General features: G+C 45.2%; 1 protein-coding gene across 3 annotated transcripts in view; it reads right to left on the bottom strand.

Moving 5' to 3' along the window:
• tfap2c (transcription factor AP-2 gamma (activating enhancer binding protein 2 gamma)) overlaps positions 1-14,246 on the bottom strand; it is a 58,056-nt gene that overhangs the window by 36,710 nt on the left and 7,100 nt on the right. For 2 of the 3 annotated variants that reach the window (XM_052031359.1, XM_052031360.1), the window contains exons 2-3: positions 11,999-12,442; positions 10,860-10,911 (exon numbers count right to left, since the gene is read on the bottom strand). In XM_052031359.1, coding sequence (XP_051887319.1) covers positions 10,860-10,911; positions 11,999-12,442 — 496 coding nt within the window. Of the gene's footprint in view, positions 1-10,859; positions 10,912-11,998; positions 12,443-13,166; positions 14,187-14,246 lie in introns of those variants that run through there. The other variant, XM_052031361.1, reaches the window with a different exon arrangement.

A 14,246-nucleotide genomic window follows, 5' to 3' on the forward strand; every position in this document is an offset into this window, starting at 1 on the left:
CTAAGTTTTTTCTTTCAACCATCCAGAAGCGATTCAGCTTTTTCCTTATGGAAAATGAAGGGAATAACATGCTTCCGTGATTTATTCATTGATAACTGATTTTTCCTCTCTTGAACAGTTGTCTAATAAATACAAGTTGCCTAAATCACACTTTCAATACTTACAGATTAGACATTTTTTTAAAAGTTACTATGCCTTCTTTTCCCACTGCATATAAAATTGAAGTTGCGGAAAAAAATTTAGGTTTTAATCCCTATCAGAAGGGCTTGATAGCAATAATTTATGATCTAATTATGAAAATACATCCAGAGACACTTGATAAAATTAAGAATGAATGGGAAAGAACTCCAGAGACATGGAAGAAAATTCTTCAGTTAGTTAATACACCTTCAATGTGCGCCAGACACTCTTTGATATAGTTTAAGGTGGTTCACAGGACCCATATGTCTAAGGATTAGCTAGCCCGTTTTTAATCACCATATAAGTCCTATATGTGACAGATGTAAGTCGAAGGTGGCTTTCCTGACACGTTTTGGTCCTGCCCTCTTTTGGAAAAATATTGGAAAGACATTTTTAACATTTCAACTGTATTGAGTATTGATTTACAACCTCACCCAATCACTGCAATTTTTGGGTGAGGTTGTAAATCAATATTCAATGATGGAATCTGGCCACTTATCTGCTGCTGCTGCTTGTCGTATGATTGCCTTTGTTACATTAAAGGCCAAACGATCCATTTTGCTTAAATGGAAGGATCCAATACCCCCCACCGCTTTTCAATGGTTCTCTCAAACTATATCATGTTTAAACTTGGAAAAAATTAGGAGTGGCACTGCTGATTCTTCGCTTAAATTTGAGGAAGTTTGGAGACCATTCATTCAATATTTTCATATGATATAGATCCCTTTTCAATAATCTTTGAACTTAGACGAACGGAGTTGACGACATAATAATGCTTTGTTCATCGAGAAATATCAGTCCAGTTTTTTTCCCCCTTTTGAAATTTTTTTTAGTTTATTTTGTTTTATTACTTACAATTGTTTTTGATTTGGGTTTTTTGAAATACAATAAATTTTTTTCTTTCCCTTTGATTTTTTTTGGTAATATATTCACTTACTAAGAGACCATGGGGCCTAGAATATATTTTTTTTATTCTTTATGACTATATGTCACGATTGTCCTCCTGATCTCTTTCTATTACGTGTATAATTACCGATGTTACATGTATTAACCTGTACTAATTTGAAAATTAATAAAAAGATTGAAAAAGGGTTGGAATGTTATGTTGCATAAGATGTTGGCAAGGCCACATTTGGAGTATTGTGTTCAGTCTTGGTTACCCTGTTATAGGAAAGACGTCATTAAGCTGGAAAGAGTGAAAAAAAGATTTATGAGAGTGTTGCCAGGACTCAAGGGCCCACGAGATATAGGGAGAGGTTGAGCAGGCTAGGACTTTATTCATTGGAGTGTAGACCAAGGGGGTGACCTTATCGAGGTGTACAAAGTCACGAGCATAGATTGGGTGAAGGCATGGCATTTTCCCCCCCAGGGAAAAGGGAATCAAAAATTTAGAGGGCATAGATTTAAGGTGAGAGGGGAAAGATTTAAAGGAACCCGAGAGGCAACTTCCTTATGCAGAGGGTGGTGTATATATGAAGCAACCTGCTGGAGAAAGTGGTTGAGGCAGGTACAATAACATTTATAAGATACTTGGACAGGTACATAGCTAGGAAAGGTTTAGAGGGTTATGGGCCAAATGCAGGCTAATGGGACTAGCTTAGATGGGCATCTTGGTCAGCATGGACAAGTTGGGCTGAAAGGACTCAACAACTGACCATTCCTGGCCCAATGATGCCCCTTTGCACACAGAGCACACCTTCCAGAACAATGCCACTTCCCATCTAACCTCCTCTGCCCAGGAAATGAGAGTCAGTTGTACAGCACTGAATCAGGCCCTTCAGCCCATCAAGTCCATGATCATTTTGCCCACCTACACCAATCCCATTAGATTTGTATCCTTCTATACCTTGCCTATTTAAGTGTCTACCTAAATGCATCTTTAACAGTGATTGTATCCAACTCCACCACCACCTTTGATATCAACCACTATCTATATATAAAAACAAAGTCTTGCCCCTCAGATCCCCTTAAACTCCAACCTCTCACATTATTCCTCGTTTTTGATATCCCTACCACAGGAAAAGATTATCTACCCTATTCTTGCCCCTCAATTCTATACACCTCATCAGGCTACACTTCACACTCCTTCACTCCAGGGTTAACAGACCCAGCCTATCCAATCTCTCCCCATAACTAAAGTCTTCCAATCCAGACCATACCCTCCACACTCTCTCCAGCACAATCACATCCCTAGGGCATGCAGTCCCAAGGAACATATCCAGAACAACAGCGTTCCTTTCTCTAAAGCAGCGCTCTTTAAAGTGTCCTTCTGGAGAGAGGTCCCAGACTTGTGATGGATCCAGACACCATCATAGAACTCGCCGGCATACTACCAACTTCTCCCCTCCCTCCCAGCTCTGATCTCTGGGCATCTTTCCTCCTCTCCGACCGGGCTATAATCTCTCACTCCACAAATCTCCGGATCCAGATCTCATGCATTTTCCTTGTGTATAACAGGCAATTGCACACAAGGTCAGAGAGCAGTGTAGCAGGGAAAAAGGTCCTTCAGCCCACCAAGTCTGTGCTGACCATCAACCACCCATTTACACCAATCCCATCGTGTTAATTCTCTCCACATCCTCAATCCACTCCCCCCACATTCTACCTCTCAGCTACACACCAGGAGCAATTTACAGTGGCCAATTAACCTACCAACCCGTACATCTTTGGGACAAAATCCGAGCACCCAGAGGAAGCCCACATGGTCAGAGGAAGAACATGCAAACACCACACAGATAGCAGGTCGGGCTTGAACCCAGATCATTGGTGACGTATGGCTGTGGTCTGAAATTTATGGAGTGCCCTTGATTGAAGGAGTCATGGGCACTGATTGTTTCTCATGTTCTAAAATGCACCAATTGCCTCGTCTACAGGAGCCTGCTGCCTGTACAGGGGTTGGTCACGTAGGCATTCTTCATGAAGCAAGCATTACTGATGAGTCTGATTATTTTACAGCAGCAGCGTCAGGACATTGCCCTCGTTCTGAGTGGCAGCCATGCACAGCACACTGCCTAACAGAGGTCACTATGGTGACCAAGAACAGGAATCCTGCATTTACTCCCCCCAGGCAAGTCTGCAGAAATGATTTGACCCAGACGTGTGGGCAAGTAGAAAGATGAGAGTTTACATGAAATTATTTCCTCCCCCAATTAGCTGGACTCTTTATAGAGAAAAATAAAATTCTTTGGTGATTACTGTAAAGAATGCAGCAGGCATTTAGTCCCTCAGAAACCCCACAAACAGCAATGAGGAAAATGATGAGATCTTGTTTTTAAAGTGTTGGTTTGGGCTAAAGTATTGACCAAGACACAGGAGGATTACCCTGCAATTCTGCAAACAGTGCCCTTGCACACACACTGCTGGGGTTGAATCAAACCCTTTAAGATCAGGTAGTGATCTACTTTTACCCTTGAACTTCTGAATCACTGGTTCACCCCGTAATTTAGATTACACCTGAAAATCCTGACAGGAATGCTTTCAGTTTGGGGAAAAATGCAGATGCTGGAAATCAGAAGTGAAAAAATGCCAGACACACTCAAGTCAGACAGTGCTGTGGAAAGACAGATAACATTTCAAAACTTTTGGAAAAGGGTCTCAAATCTAAAACAATGTTTCTCTTTCCAGAGGCTGGCTGACCTGCTGAGTACTTGGCAGCATTCTGTTTGACTGCTGCATTTAGTTTTGCTGCCTTATCCTCCACAGACCAAGCAGAAACGTGTACAAATTAACAGAAGCAGAGTTTGACCCATTACCTGGGCTGCCGGGTTCCCATACTACACATTCACATAACCTGATAAACCTGGTTTGTTAACAAATGCAAGTTCCAAAAGCCATTCAGTACTCAAAAGGGTTAATTTATGCTGGTTCTGTCTGGTCTGTGCTTTAACCTGCAAAGCATACTGCACACCACCACTGGCTTTGATGTTAATTAGGTGTTGAGGCCTGACCCAAAATGAGAACTGATGACCCAGAGGGCGTGCCTCTCCCTACAATATGACCTTTGATAAAAAGGTACAAATACAACACAGTATCCAACCAGCTACAACTGTCCAGGGCTCCATCATCAGCAAGTCAAGATGCAGGGAATTTCTGGGTGAACAGCAAGGGTTCAAGGCCTATACTTGTGTCAACAATACAGAGAAACAGGAGGCAAAACGCACAACATTAAGAAACAGGCCCTCAACAGCTAGCGTGTGTTTGATTACCAGTGCTACAAGTAGTGAGGGTAGAAGGACAATACAAACGAGAGTGTGGCTGATGCTTGCAGGGAGGGAGGGTTTTGGATCCTGGAGTGTTGGTCCTGGGTGAGGTGGGACCTGTCTGGACAGATTACACCTCCACAAAACTGCCACTCCAGGCAGGAGTTCTCTAATGTGGGTGAGGAAATAACAGCAGCACGGGGAACAGTGTGCACAAAGGATTGACTGAGACAGTTCATGTAGGTTCAGATTAAGAGTGACTGGACGATCTGAGAGCTTCAGAGTGCAACGTGCAAACATGTGGACTGCAGTACTACCTCAATGCACTGCGTAATGAATTGATCTGTATGAATGGTATGCAAGACAAGTTTTTCCACTGTACCTCAGTACAAGTGACAACAATAAACCAATTCCAATAAATAAAGGTTACTGAGCTGTGGGTGTAGGTAACCACTCGATGGCAAATGGAGGATTTAAGGGGGGGGGAGAAAAACCACACAGGAGGGCTGCAGGGAGAGAATCCTGGGACAAACTAAAGCACATTTGCAGAGGGCCAACATGGCTTTAATGGTTTCCTTTCCACTCCGTGCAACCCCACAGTTTGTTTGAAGAGTGTGCTCCTCTGCTCCAGGCCAGTGCATGGGAAGGAACATCTGATCAAAACACAAAATGACAGCCCCAAATCTAAAACTGTAATGCCCAGCATCATAGAATCAGCCCCCATTATAGACACACCACAATGGGCAGTGTAAGACCAACAGATATCACAGCTCATTAGCACAGGATCCTTTCCATTTGCCCGGCACCATTACATTGAAGGTAACGAAAGGGTCACATTGGATGTTTACATCAGGAGACATACAAGAAACTAAAAGCAGTCAGTCAGCATGGGGAGGAGAGGCTGCAGGGACCACTATGGTTCAGGGTTGCAACCCACCATCACATCAAGGGCAGCCAAGGTTCACCAGGAAATGCTCAATTTGCCTTTGTCATTTAGAAGGGCGTAGCACAGCGTATAATGGAAGCTCACGTGGAAACATTCTTCAGACCCGAGGGGGAATGGATTAGTTAGGGCACATACTTAACTCTAAATAGCTGTTGCGTTTTCATTCATTCTTGAGTTAGCAATCTCATTTATGGACAAAATGCTGTCTGATAAAATATGGTTAACCATTTCTGTGGTGCAAGTTTAAACAGTTAGATGTGGGCCAGCTCTTCACCCTGGGAAAAGCATCCACCCAAAATCTACCACTTACTTAAGACCCTCCAGTAATCGAAGGTTTCAGATCAATGCTGCAGGTCCGATCCCAGCTGACATTAATGAGGAAATTCCCAGCTTTTATTCCAGTATTAAGCAGCGCTTTAGTCTGTGCTGTAGTCACAACGTGCACACCTGCAAATGCAGAGGGGACCGCCAACACGCATAACTGCTGTAATCGCTCCCATTTCAAAAGCTGACCAATTTGCTAGTAGCCAGCTGTAGGTGATTACTACTAAACTGGACAAGGGCAGAGCTCTGTGGAATTTAATACCAAGGCAGCAAAGGTGATGTAAACAGAGTCTGGCTCCCAAACACATCACGAGTGGAGGTGTTCCATCTTGAACTGCTTTGTCATACTATGGGGACCTATATAACACTAGGACTGGTTTACCAGGCCATTACTCTTCCCCACATTTGATCCAATAAAGCAGCAAGCATGTGGACTTCCATAAATTCATGTAAACACTGTTAACTTGGTATTTTGAATTCTTAGTGAAATATTGATATGATTTTATACAACACAGGGCATGCCTCCTGTTTAGGGAGATATTGACACCTAGTGGTAGTGAGTATTTTGAGCATCATTCGGTTTGAGGAAGAGAGGCAGAGACACAGAGCTGGCTGCAACGTTGAAGTGAAACAAGACCAATATCAGGAACCACTGCAAGACCTCACTTCGTCCGATGCCATAAGTCGGGAAGGAATACTCCAAGACCATGTGTTTGGAATTGTAGAAGATGCAAGGGAATGTGGGGAGGGATCAAATGGGATACACAAGGATTAGTGAAAACAAAAGGATGCTTGATGGTTGGCACAGGCTTGATGGGCTGAAGGGCCTGATTCCATGCTGTATCACTCTTTTTGAGAAACTGGTTCATTTAACCCTGGTAAAGGCTGGTAAGACACTTTGGGTTGCGATGCAACTAATGAGACAATGACAGTGTGGTAGTTAACATCAAGGGAAGTTCAGGTAAACATCAGGACAATACTATAGAAAATGCAAGACTTCAGCATGATGCAACTATGGGTGGGGGTGCTGGAGAGAAAGTTTCACAAAACAGAGCTGTCCCCGATCTTTGGGAAGATGTGAAAGATGCAGAAAGAGCAACAGCTTTGCATCAAAATGCCACAGTAAACAACACTCCATGCGCAGACGTTGAGCAATAGATGATAAAGCAAGGACAAAAATAAGTCTTCGTCGTCAATGGCATCAGACCCATCAGTGTGGATGACTTGCAGTGCGTCACATTAAGGTGGTGTTTGCCAACTACCGCAACGAAACAAGTGCACAATGCAATGTACTTAGGCTTCAATGATACCCAAAGCAGGAAAGCAAAGTTTAAACTGCAGTGATTTAAACTAGCCTCCCCATCAATGACATTCAAATGTAAAAAAGGTAAACAGAACGTTTAAGATTATTAATAGCAGCACTTTACCACCACTGCTGGAAGGAAGAACCGTCTGAGCACTGACAGTAGGTACTGGAGTAAAAGAACACAGGCAATGACTTCAAGACTGTTTAATACTGAAACACCCAAGTCCATGACATGTTAAGACAAGTTAAGAGAAAGGAGTGAATCACATTCAGCAAGGCAGTAAAACCAATCCAACACATTCTATACACCAGTGCTTTAAGAAACAAGCTGAAGGAAACCTTGGATCTGGTCAGAGGGCATAACCCCTGTAACACTGACCTGAGGGATCATACCGAACCAAGAAAAATGGTACACTACACATTCCTAGATCCCAAAAGACAAGTAATTCTATCATTGCCAACTACTGCAGATATAACTAGACATCCACATGGAGCTAAAGTCTGCAATTCTCAAAGCCTAAAATGGGTTCTACCACATTTCCACAAACATTTAATCTTTTGCACACCTTTTGAAAAATGAAGTGTGCACTTCAGGAGCAGCATCATTTAGGATCAGGTCAAGACCATAGTTTTTTTTCCCCTCAACAACAGGTCTGAAGCAGACGGGGGGACTAGATGGTAGAATCACTGTAGCTGATTGGGTCTCTTTAAAACCAAATATCACAGATTTGAGATTATAAAAACGTTGAAGCCTACAGAGACGCAACAGTAATGGAGTCCTGTTAAAACTGAAGAAAATGAAACTTTGACAAGAAATACCTCTGATGGGCACATTATGAGAAGATGATTTTGATTTCAATCCAAGCAAACTTAAATAGATTTGGAGATATCGGCACAGACATACAGCAAGATCAGCTTGCTGAATATCAGACTGAACTATTGTCACATATCAGAAATGGAGAAAAGATTCAGAATCTATGCAACGATCTCAGGAGGGAGATGGCTGCAAATCTCACAAGAACTGGTGCTGTTGTGGATAAGTAATCGTCAGCACATCAGTTCAGTGGAGAAGTCCCTCCACAATACACTGCATTTCCATCTGGATTTAGAGCACCGATGATGTAGAATCGGCAAAAGGTCACAGTTAAAGTCAGTAAGGACGGTGGATGCAAGGTACTTGAACTGAGAAGTAGCTTCATGCTTGCAATAAGCTTGTTGAATACTGAAACTGATAGATATCTGTGAGAATCAACTATTCTCAAAAACACCCACCTTCGCAAAAGGTTGCTGTTAGAATTTCAAAAATATTGCAGTTTAGAAGGTACTCCCCCAGCAACTACACTACAGCAGTGCATTCCTGCCACATGTTATTTTTTTCCAGCCAACGTGCAAATGGATTAATTGCCAGGATACCTATCTGGATGAAGACTCACTAACAGGTAGCTGTGGATGACCTGGTTTAGAAGCAGGACCATCATTCTCAGCCTCCCCCAAGATCACAGAGCTGCCAAGATGCCTCCACTCTTTCTGATATTCGAGGTAGATTATTCAAGCATAATTGATATTCAAAAGGAGAACACAATGCCATTATTATCAACAGCTCATCCAATGTACCTCAATGTAGAATGTTACATCTGTGGAATCTGACAGCTTGCACCAGTTCTGGGTGCCAAGAATTTTTTTTAAATGCATTGAAGTGTGATTCCTCCCCAGTCAGTGGCACTAAATGTGCGATATGGTTGCATTAGGGCATTATAATCTGCCTCTGAAAATAGTGTCATTGAATTTATTGGCAGATGTCAAGATGGCTCGCTGCAGTTCAACTGCAGAACCATTACCAGAGCACAAAATTGTGAATGGGATCTGACCAAAGGTTAGGGCTGACCCTGTGAGCCACCAAGTTCTCAACAATCCTTTAACCTATCCAGAGTCCAAACCAAACAGCATCAACTACAGTCAGAGTCCCTTCCGGGAAAATGCCAATCACCAGCCTCACATCTGGAAGACAACATCACTGTCGTTTTTGTACTGTCTTTGCCTCAGTTATATTTCTGAATTCCCTTGTGTTTACGTGTTTGATTTAACCTGGGTTAGTGGGAACCTCTCGCGGGAGAGATACGAGGGACGGAACATTTGCTTTGCACGCAGAGTATCTGAATCATTATCGCATCGGGTGACTGCTTTGCAGTCACTCTCCCCTTTATGGGCTAGCAAAAGCAGTAGATTTATGAAGCCGAACCACTTTTTTGTAAAGTTGCAACAATGTCCCAACTCTTGTATTCTCTGCCCCCATTTAAACAAGTTAAAAGTGATGTCTAATTGGTTTTATTAATGAACCATTCGACTATTTTAACACCAGCGAAATAGGGAAGCAAGGGTTGCAAACTGCCAGTGTAAAACTTGTTATTGCAACTCATTTGCTTGCTGCTGTAGGACAAGTATCTGAGTTTCCTTAAATTGGTTGAAATTTACCATTCAATCCTGTTCCCACCTCAACACTAAACTGAAGTATAAATGCCCATAAATCACCCATTGGTTGTACAAGTACGACCATGAATTGATTAGAGGCAGTTTGAAACAATATCAATTATATTCTACAATTAGTCTTTCACATTAAATTACTCTTTCGATCCCGGCATCAGGCTGCGGTGAGCCAGTTACCATCCTACAACAGATTCAGCAGTCCCAACACCTTTAGACTAGTAAGGCTTTAAGTACTTGGTTGCCAGTTCTGGTTAAACACCTCCTAAATATTTCATCAGAAAATCCTTGCAGCTCCATTGTTCACCGGAAGAGCAGTTTACCACCTCTTTGCGCCATTAAGAAAGTCTTCAGAATTGATTAAATCAATCTACACTCCCAGCCCCACTCTCAAACACCGAAGTGCCAATTTTAAAAACACCTTTTTATTCTAGACTTGCTCTCAGCATTGTTCTCTTAACTCCAGTGGTCCCAAGGTCCCAGGAGAGAGAGTAAATCCAGATCTAAACACCAGTTTCACACCAGCCTCCCTACACACACACCGTGTAGGAAGAACTAATGGAACATATTCCACGAAATTACAGCGGGACACTGATCTTTGCAGTCTGCCATTGCCAGTTGTTTAACCAAAAGCTCAATACTGTATTCCAGCAAACTCAAATAGAATAATCATATCCCCCAAACCAGACCGTAAACACCCCCCCCCCCCCCACCCCCAATACTCCAACCATGCAACCTCGGACGCTCACAACAACACTCCACACTGAAGAGGAAAGCAAAAATACACAAGCAACACCGTTCATCCCGTTACGGTTCAGTTGGACAACTCTGCCCAGAGCTGTTTACAATTGTGACCGTTTACACAGCTAATGGTTTCACGCCTGGGTAACAGGACGTCAGCACTGCATCAGTTCCAAACCCTCTCTGCAATAGCTCATCAACACCAGGGGGATTTTGTCCCCCCCCCCCCCCCCACAGAGACTAACTAAACCGCACGTCTCTGGGATAGAGAAGAAACTCGCGCGGTCACGGGGAGAACATTCAAACTCCACCCGAGCTCAGGATCGAACCCGGATCGCTGGCGCTGTGAGCCTGCGCCTCTACCCACTTTGGTTCCGAGGTCTATTTCCATCTTTTGGAAAGGAGAGGATAATGCAATATAAAGTTTGCCCCCTTTCCCATGAAAGGAACCACAGTCCAGCTTCCAAATACCCCGTCCCAGGGCAAATTCAGAGACATGGGGTTCTGGCCTGACTCGGATCCAACTGGACGCCCTTCGTGTGCCGTCTCATGAGCACCGCCTGAGAGACGCTCAGGAAATGGCTTGGAGCTGCAGACGGTCAGCGCCGCCAGTCCGGAACCAGGCGGGGAGCTTGTAATGAAGCGGCAGGGCAGAGACCCAAGAGACGGAGCCCGTCCTTACCTTTCCTGATCACTCCTTGGTCCTGGACGAGCATGCTCGGGTCTTCAGCGTGCTGCAACCCAAAAAATAAATAAATCACCGTTTGAGCCCAGCTCCAGGCTGCGAACCCCCCCCCCCCCCAACAAAAAAAAAGCGTGTCGGTGTCCGAAATCCGGAGGGCTGCCATCGATCTATTGTGGCCTTCCCTTTTTTTACACCGTTAATTTCCAGTTATCAGAACCATCGGGTTCAGAATCACACTAAGCCGGATCACTTGGTCCGTGTTAGATACTTAAGCAAAAAAACCTCACTTAAACTTTAAAATATCAAACGCATCTGGACGGCGCTGGGAAGGGTTATCTGAAATTGCGAGTGCACACGTTAAAATAATAGTGAAATACTTGTAGGGAAATGTAGAAGTGAAATATTGCAGTGTTGTGGTGATTTTGTATCATAAAAGACGGAGTATCATTTGTATCATAAAAGAAAGGAGTAAATATCTTGATTGGGACAGTTAAAACAATTTATAAATAGGGTTAAGAATGCGCCGCAGATCCCGGGGATTCGCAACCGTGAGCCAAGGTATCAGTCGTCCCGCCCACTGCTCTCGGAAGTTTCCCCCTCTCCCACACGGCTGCAATGACAGAAGTGCGCTTCACCTCCCGCCCTGACAAAGAACAAGCCTTCTGTTCCGAGCTCGCCCGCTTTTAAACAGCGTCCAGACCGTCAGTGCCTCGTTTAACTGCTGCAACACTATCCCGGTCAGAACGAGAGAAATCGAGAAATCACCCGCAACAATAACCCCGCCCTGGTATTTAATAAATAGTTAAGGAGGGAGAGGAGATCAATATCAGTGTAGTGATAAAAGATGTCAAATTAAAATAGATTTAACCCATTCCTGTTGGGAGTATTTAATTGTAATGGTGCGCTGAGAAGGAACACTGGCAAATGATTAGTAAACATTAGCCGAGTTGAAAATAAACTTTCGTGTAAATCGTGTTTTCTATTTGTGCGAGAGACTTGTTTAACTACCAGAGGGTTTGACCGGTCAATCAGCCTCCACTGAAGGAATTGTAGGCCGATTTGAAGCGATTTATGATTGGGAATATCTGTTAAACTTAAGATACCAAAAGGCCAACGTAAACGAAGCCTGTGCTTACCGACACTTCCTCCATTGTGTGAACCACATCGTGCATGTTGAGGTTTTCTGCCAGGGCTGTGTCCATGTGGTGACTCCCCGGGATGAGGATGTCCGGGCGGCGGATCTCCCTCCTGGGCTCCAGTGCCGAGAGCTGAGCGGCAGCCCCTACCCGCTGCTGATGGGCAAGCGCCGTCTCCTGACTCTGACGACCCGGCCAGCCCGCCTGCGGCTGCTGCTGGTGGTGGTGGTGCAGGACGTTGAGGGAGTAGGGGTCGCTCAGGTGAGGGTAGTGCTCCGAGGACTGGGTGTAGGTCAGGGGCTGATACGGAGGGGGGAAATAGGGCGGCTGGAAGTCGGAGCTCGGGGTGTGAGAGAGGGGAGGTGCCGAGGAATACAGGTGTTGGGTAACTGCCCCCAGCTGCGGCAGTCGGGGGGTCCCGTTACTGCTCCCATCGTGTTGGTCCTGAGGAGACAAAAAGGTTTTCATCAGGTTGCTGACCAGCTGAACCCTAGAGCAGGAACAGTAAACGACACCACAATGATCGTAGCCCCTGAGAAGGGGCTCTTCCCACAGATGCTGCCCGACCCCCAGGTTATTTTGATTTCGGATTTCCTTTTGGGACACTAGAGAGTTGGAAAGGCTGTTCACTTTAAACCCGACTCTCTCGCTTAAAAATGTTCTCTTAATATTAACTTGAATTCAAGTCCCAGATCCAAGGGATATTGCGTCGGACGTCCGCTTCAACCGAAGAGACTGACATTTTCCATGAATTAAGCTTTAATGACAAAACACCTAAATCACTTGTACCTAAAAAGCACTCGGTCCCGTCTGTCAAAACTGGGAACTTCAATCCTGTAGTTAAAGGCATTTCAAATTAATGATCTATCACCCTGCCCATTCAACGCCCGCCAGACGGTGTGGGCGAGTTGGGTCGAATTGCTCGTTTCTATGCTGAACGATTCTGACTAGCCGACCCCACCACTGAGAATTTCACAAGCGCGGACCATCATTTCCAACCGGATTGGATAAATCACTGTCTCCAAAACCAATAACCTGATCTTCAAGGCGAATTACAACAACAGACATTAATAACTAGGGACACTTGAATTTTAATGCCGAAAATGAGAAGTCCATGTTATTTTCCGAAAGCAAATCACTGCCCAAATACCATATCCAAGAAGTTTACATTTGAATGCATGCAGATTAAAAGCATTTGTAAATTTCCTCCGGAACTGTAAACCGGACACGGCGTCTGATAAAGGGTTTGTAGACATTCTGAATCTCACGGAGGTCGATTTAAGCATCGGGGAGGTACTTTCTGTACAGCATCAAATGCATGGAATTGAAACAGTGACCCGCCGTTCTGCGTGCGAGTGAAGCCCCGAACCAGTCAGCATTTTGCGTGTGTTTGAAAGTTGACAAGACGACGGGTGCGGATCGTTGCAGAGAGAGTGTCCTCGAGGAATGTGCCGAGCAGGCTGAAACACCCCGAGCTTGATAATATCCACACTCCGTCAAGCTACATTTGAGGGGGGAAACGACGAGGGCGCCTCCACAGCTCCGCGCCGCCCCGTGCCCGGCACCCGGACGGAGCGATTGGCCGCCAAGGGCGACCAGCTTTCAGAACCAAAGGCGAGGCGAGAAAAGAACCGGCCACGTCGGGCCCGGATCCTCGGATGGGTCCCCGGAGGAGGGCGAGGTAGGCTCGCTTCAATTAAAACAACGTGCTAGCGTAATTTCAAGTGGGATACAAACGATCCAGATCTACCAACTGAGACGTGAGCGCGGATCGGACATCAGCGGTTGCGAAGAACTGGAATTTAAAAATCCCACTGTTTTGTGAAGTCTCTTGGCGTGTAATCTGGCTCGCAGGATTCAGCATCTGCGGAGGAAGAAGGTACAAGTCCAGACCCTACAACAATAGCGGAACCTCAGCCCCAAATGTCCACTGCCCCCTTTCGCCTCCACAGATGCTGCTCGACCCGCTGGGTCCATCTAGCTTTCTGCGCGTCGTTCCGGCATCTGCGGTCTCCCTCTTGTCATTGGAAGTCTGCCAGCTCCCAGCTCCATCGATGCATCTTCCGGTAGGAGCGAGGGGGGTGGGGGGTACCGCCGGCCCAGCGTCTCCGCTTCCCGCCCCGCCGGCTAGTCGGTATCACCCGTGCGGCTCCCCACAAGCCAGACAGGCTGGGTGGTCGGCTCGCTGGCGACCTCCAGCTCCCTGGGAGGATGTCCACCGCACTCAGACACCCCCACCCAGCTCTGG

This window comes from Pristis pectinata, chromosome 16 (genome assembly GCF_009764475.1).
Source record: "Pristis pectinata isolate sPriPec2 chromosome 16, sPriPec2.1.pri, whole genome shotgun sequence".
Lineage (NCBI taxonomy): Eukaryota > Metazoa > Chordata > Chondrichthyes > Rhinopristiformes > Pristidae > Pristis > Pristis pectinata.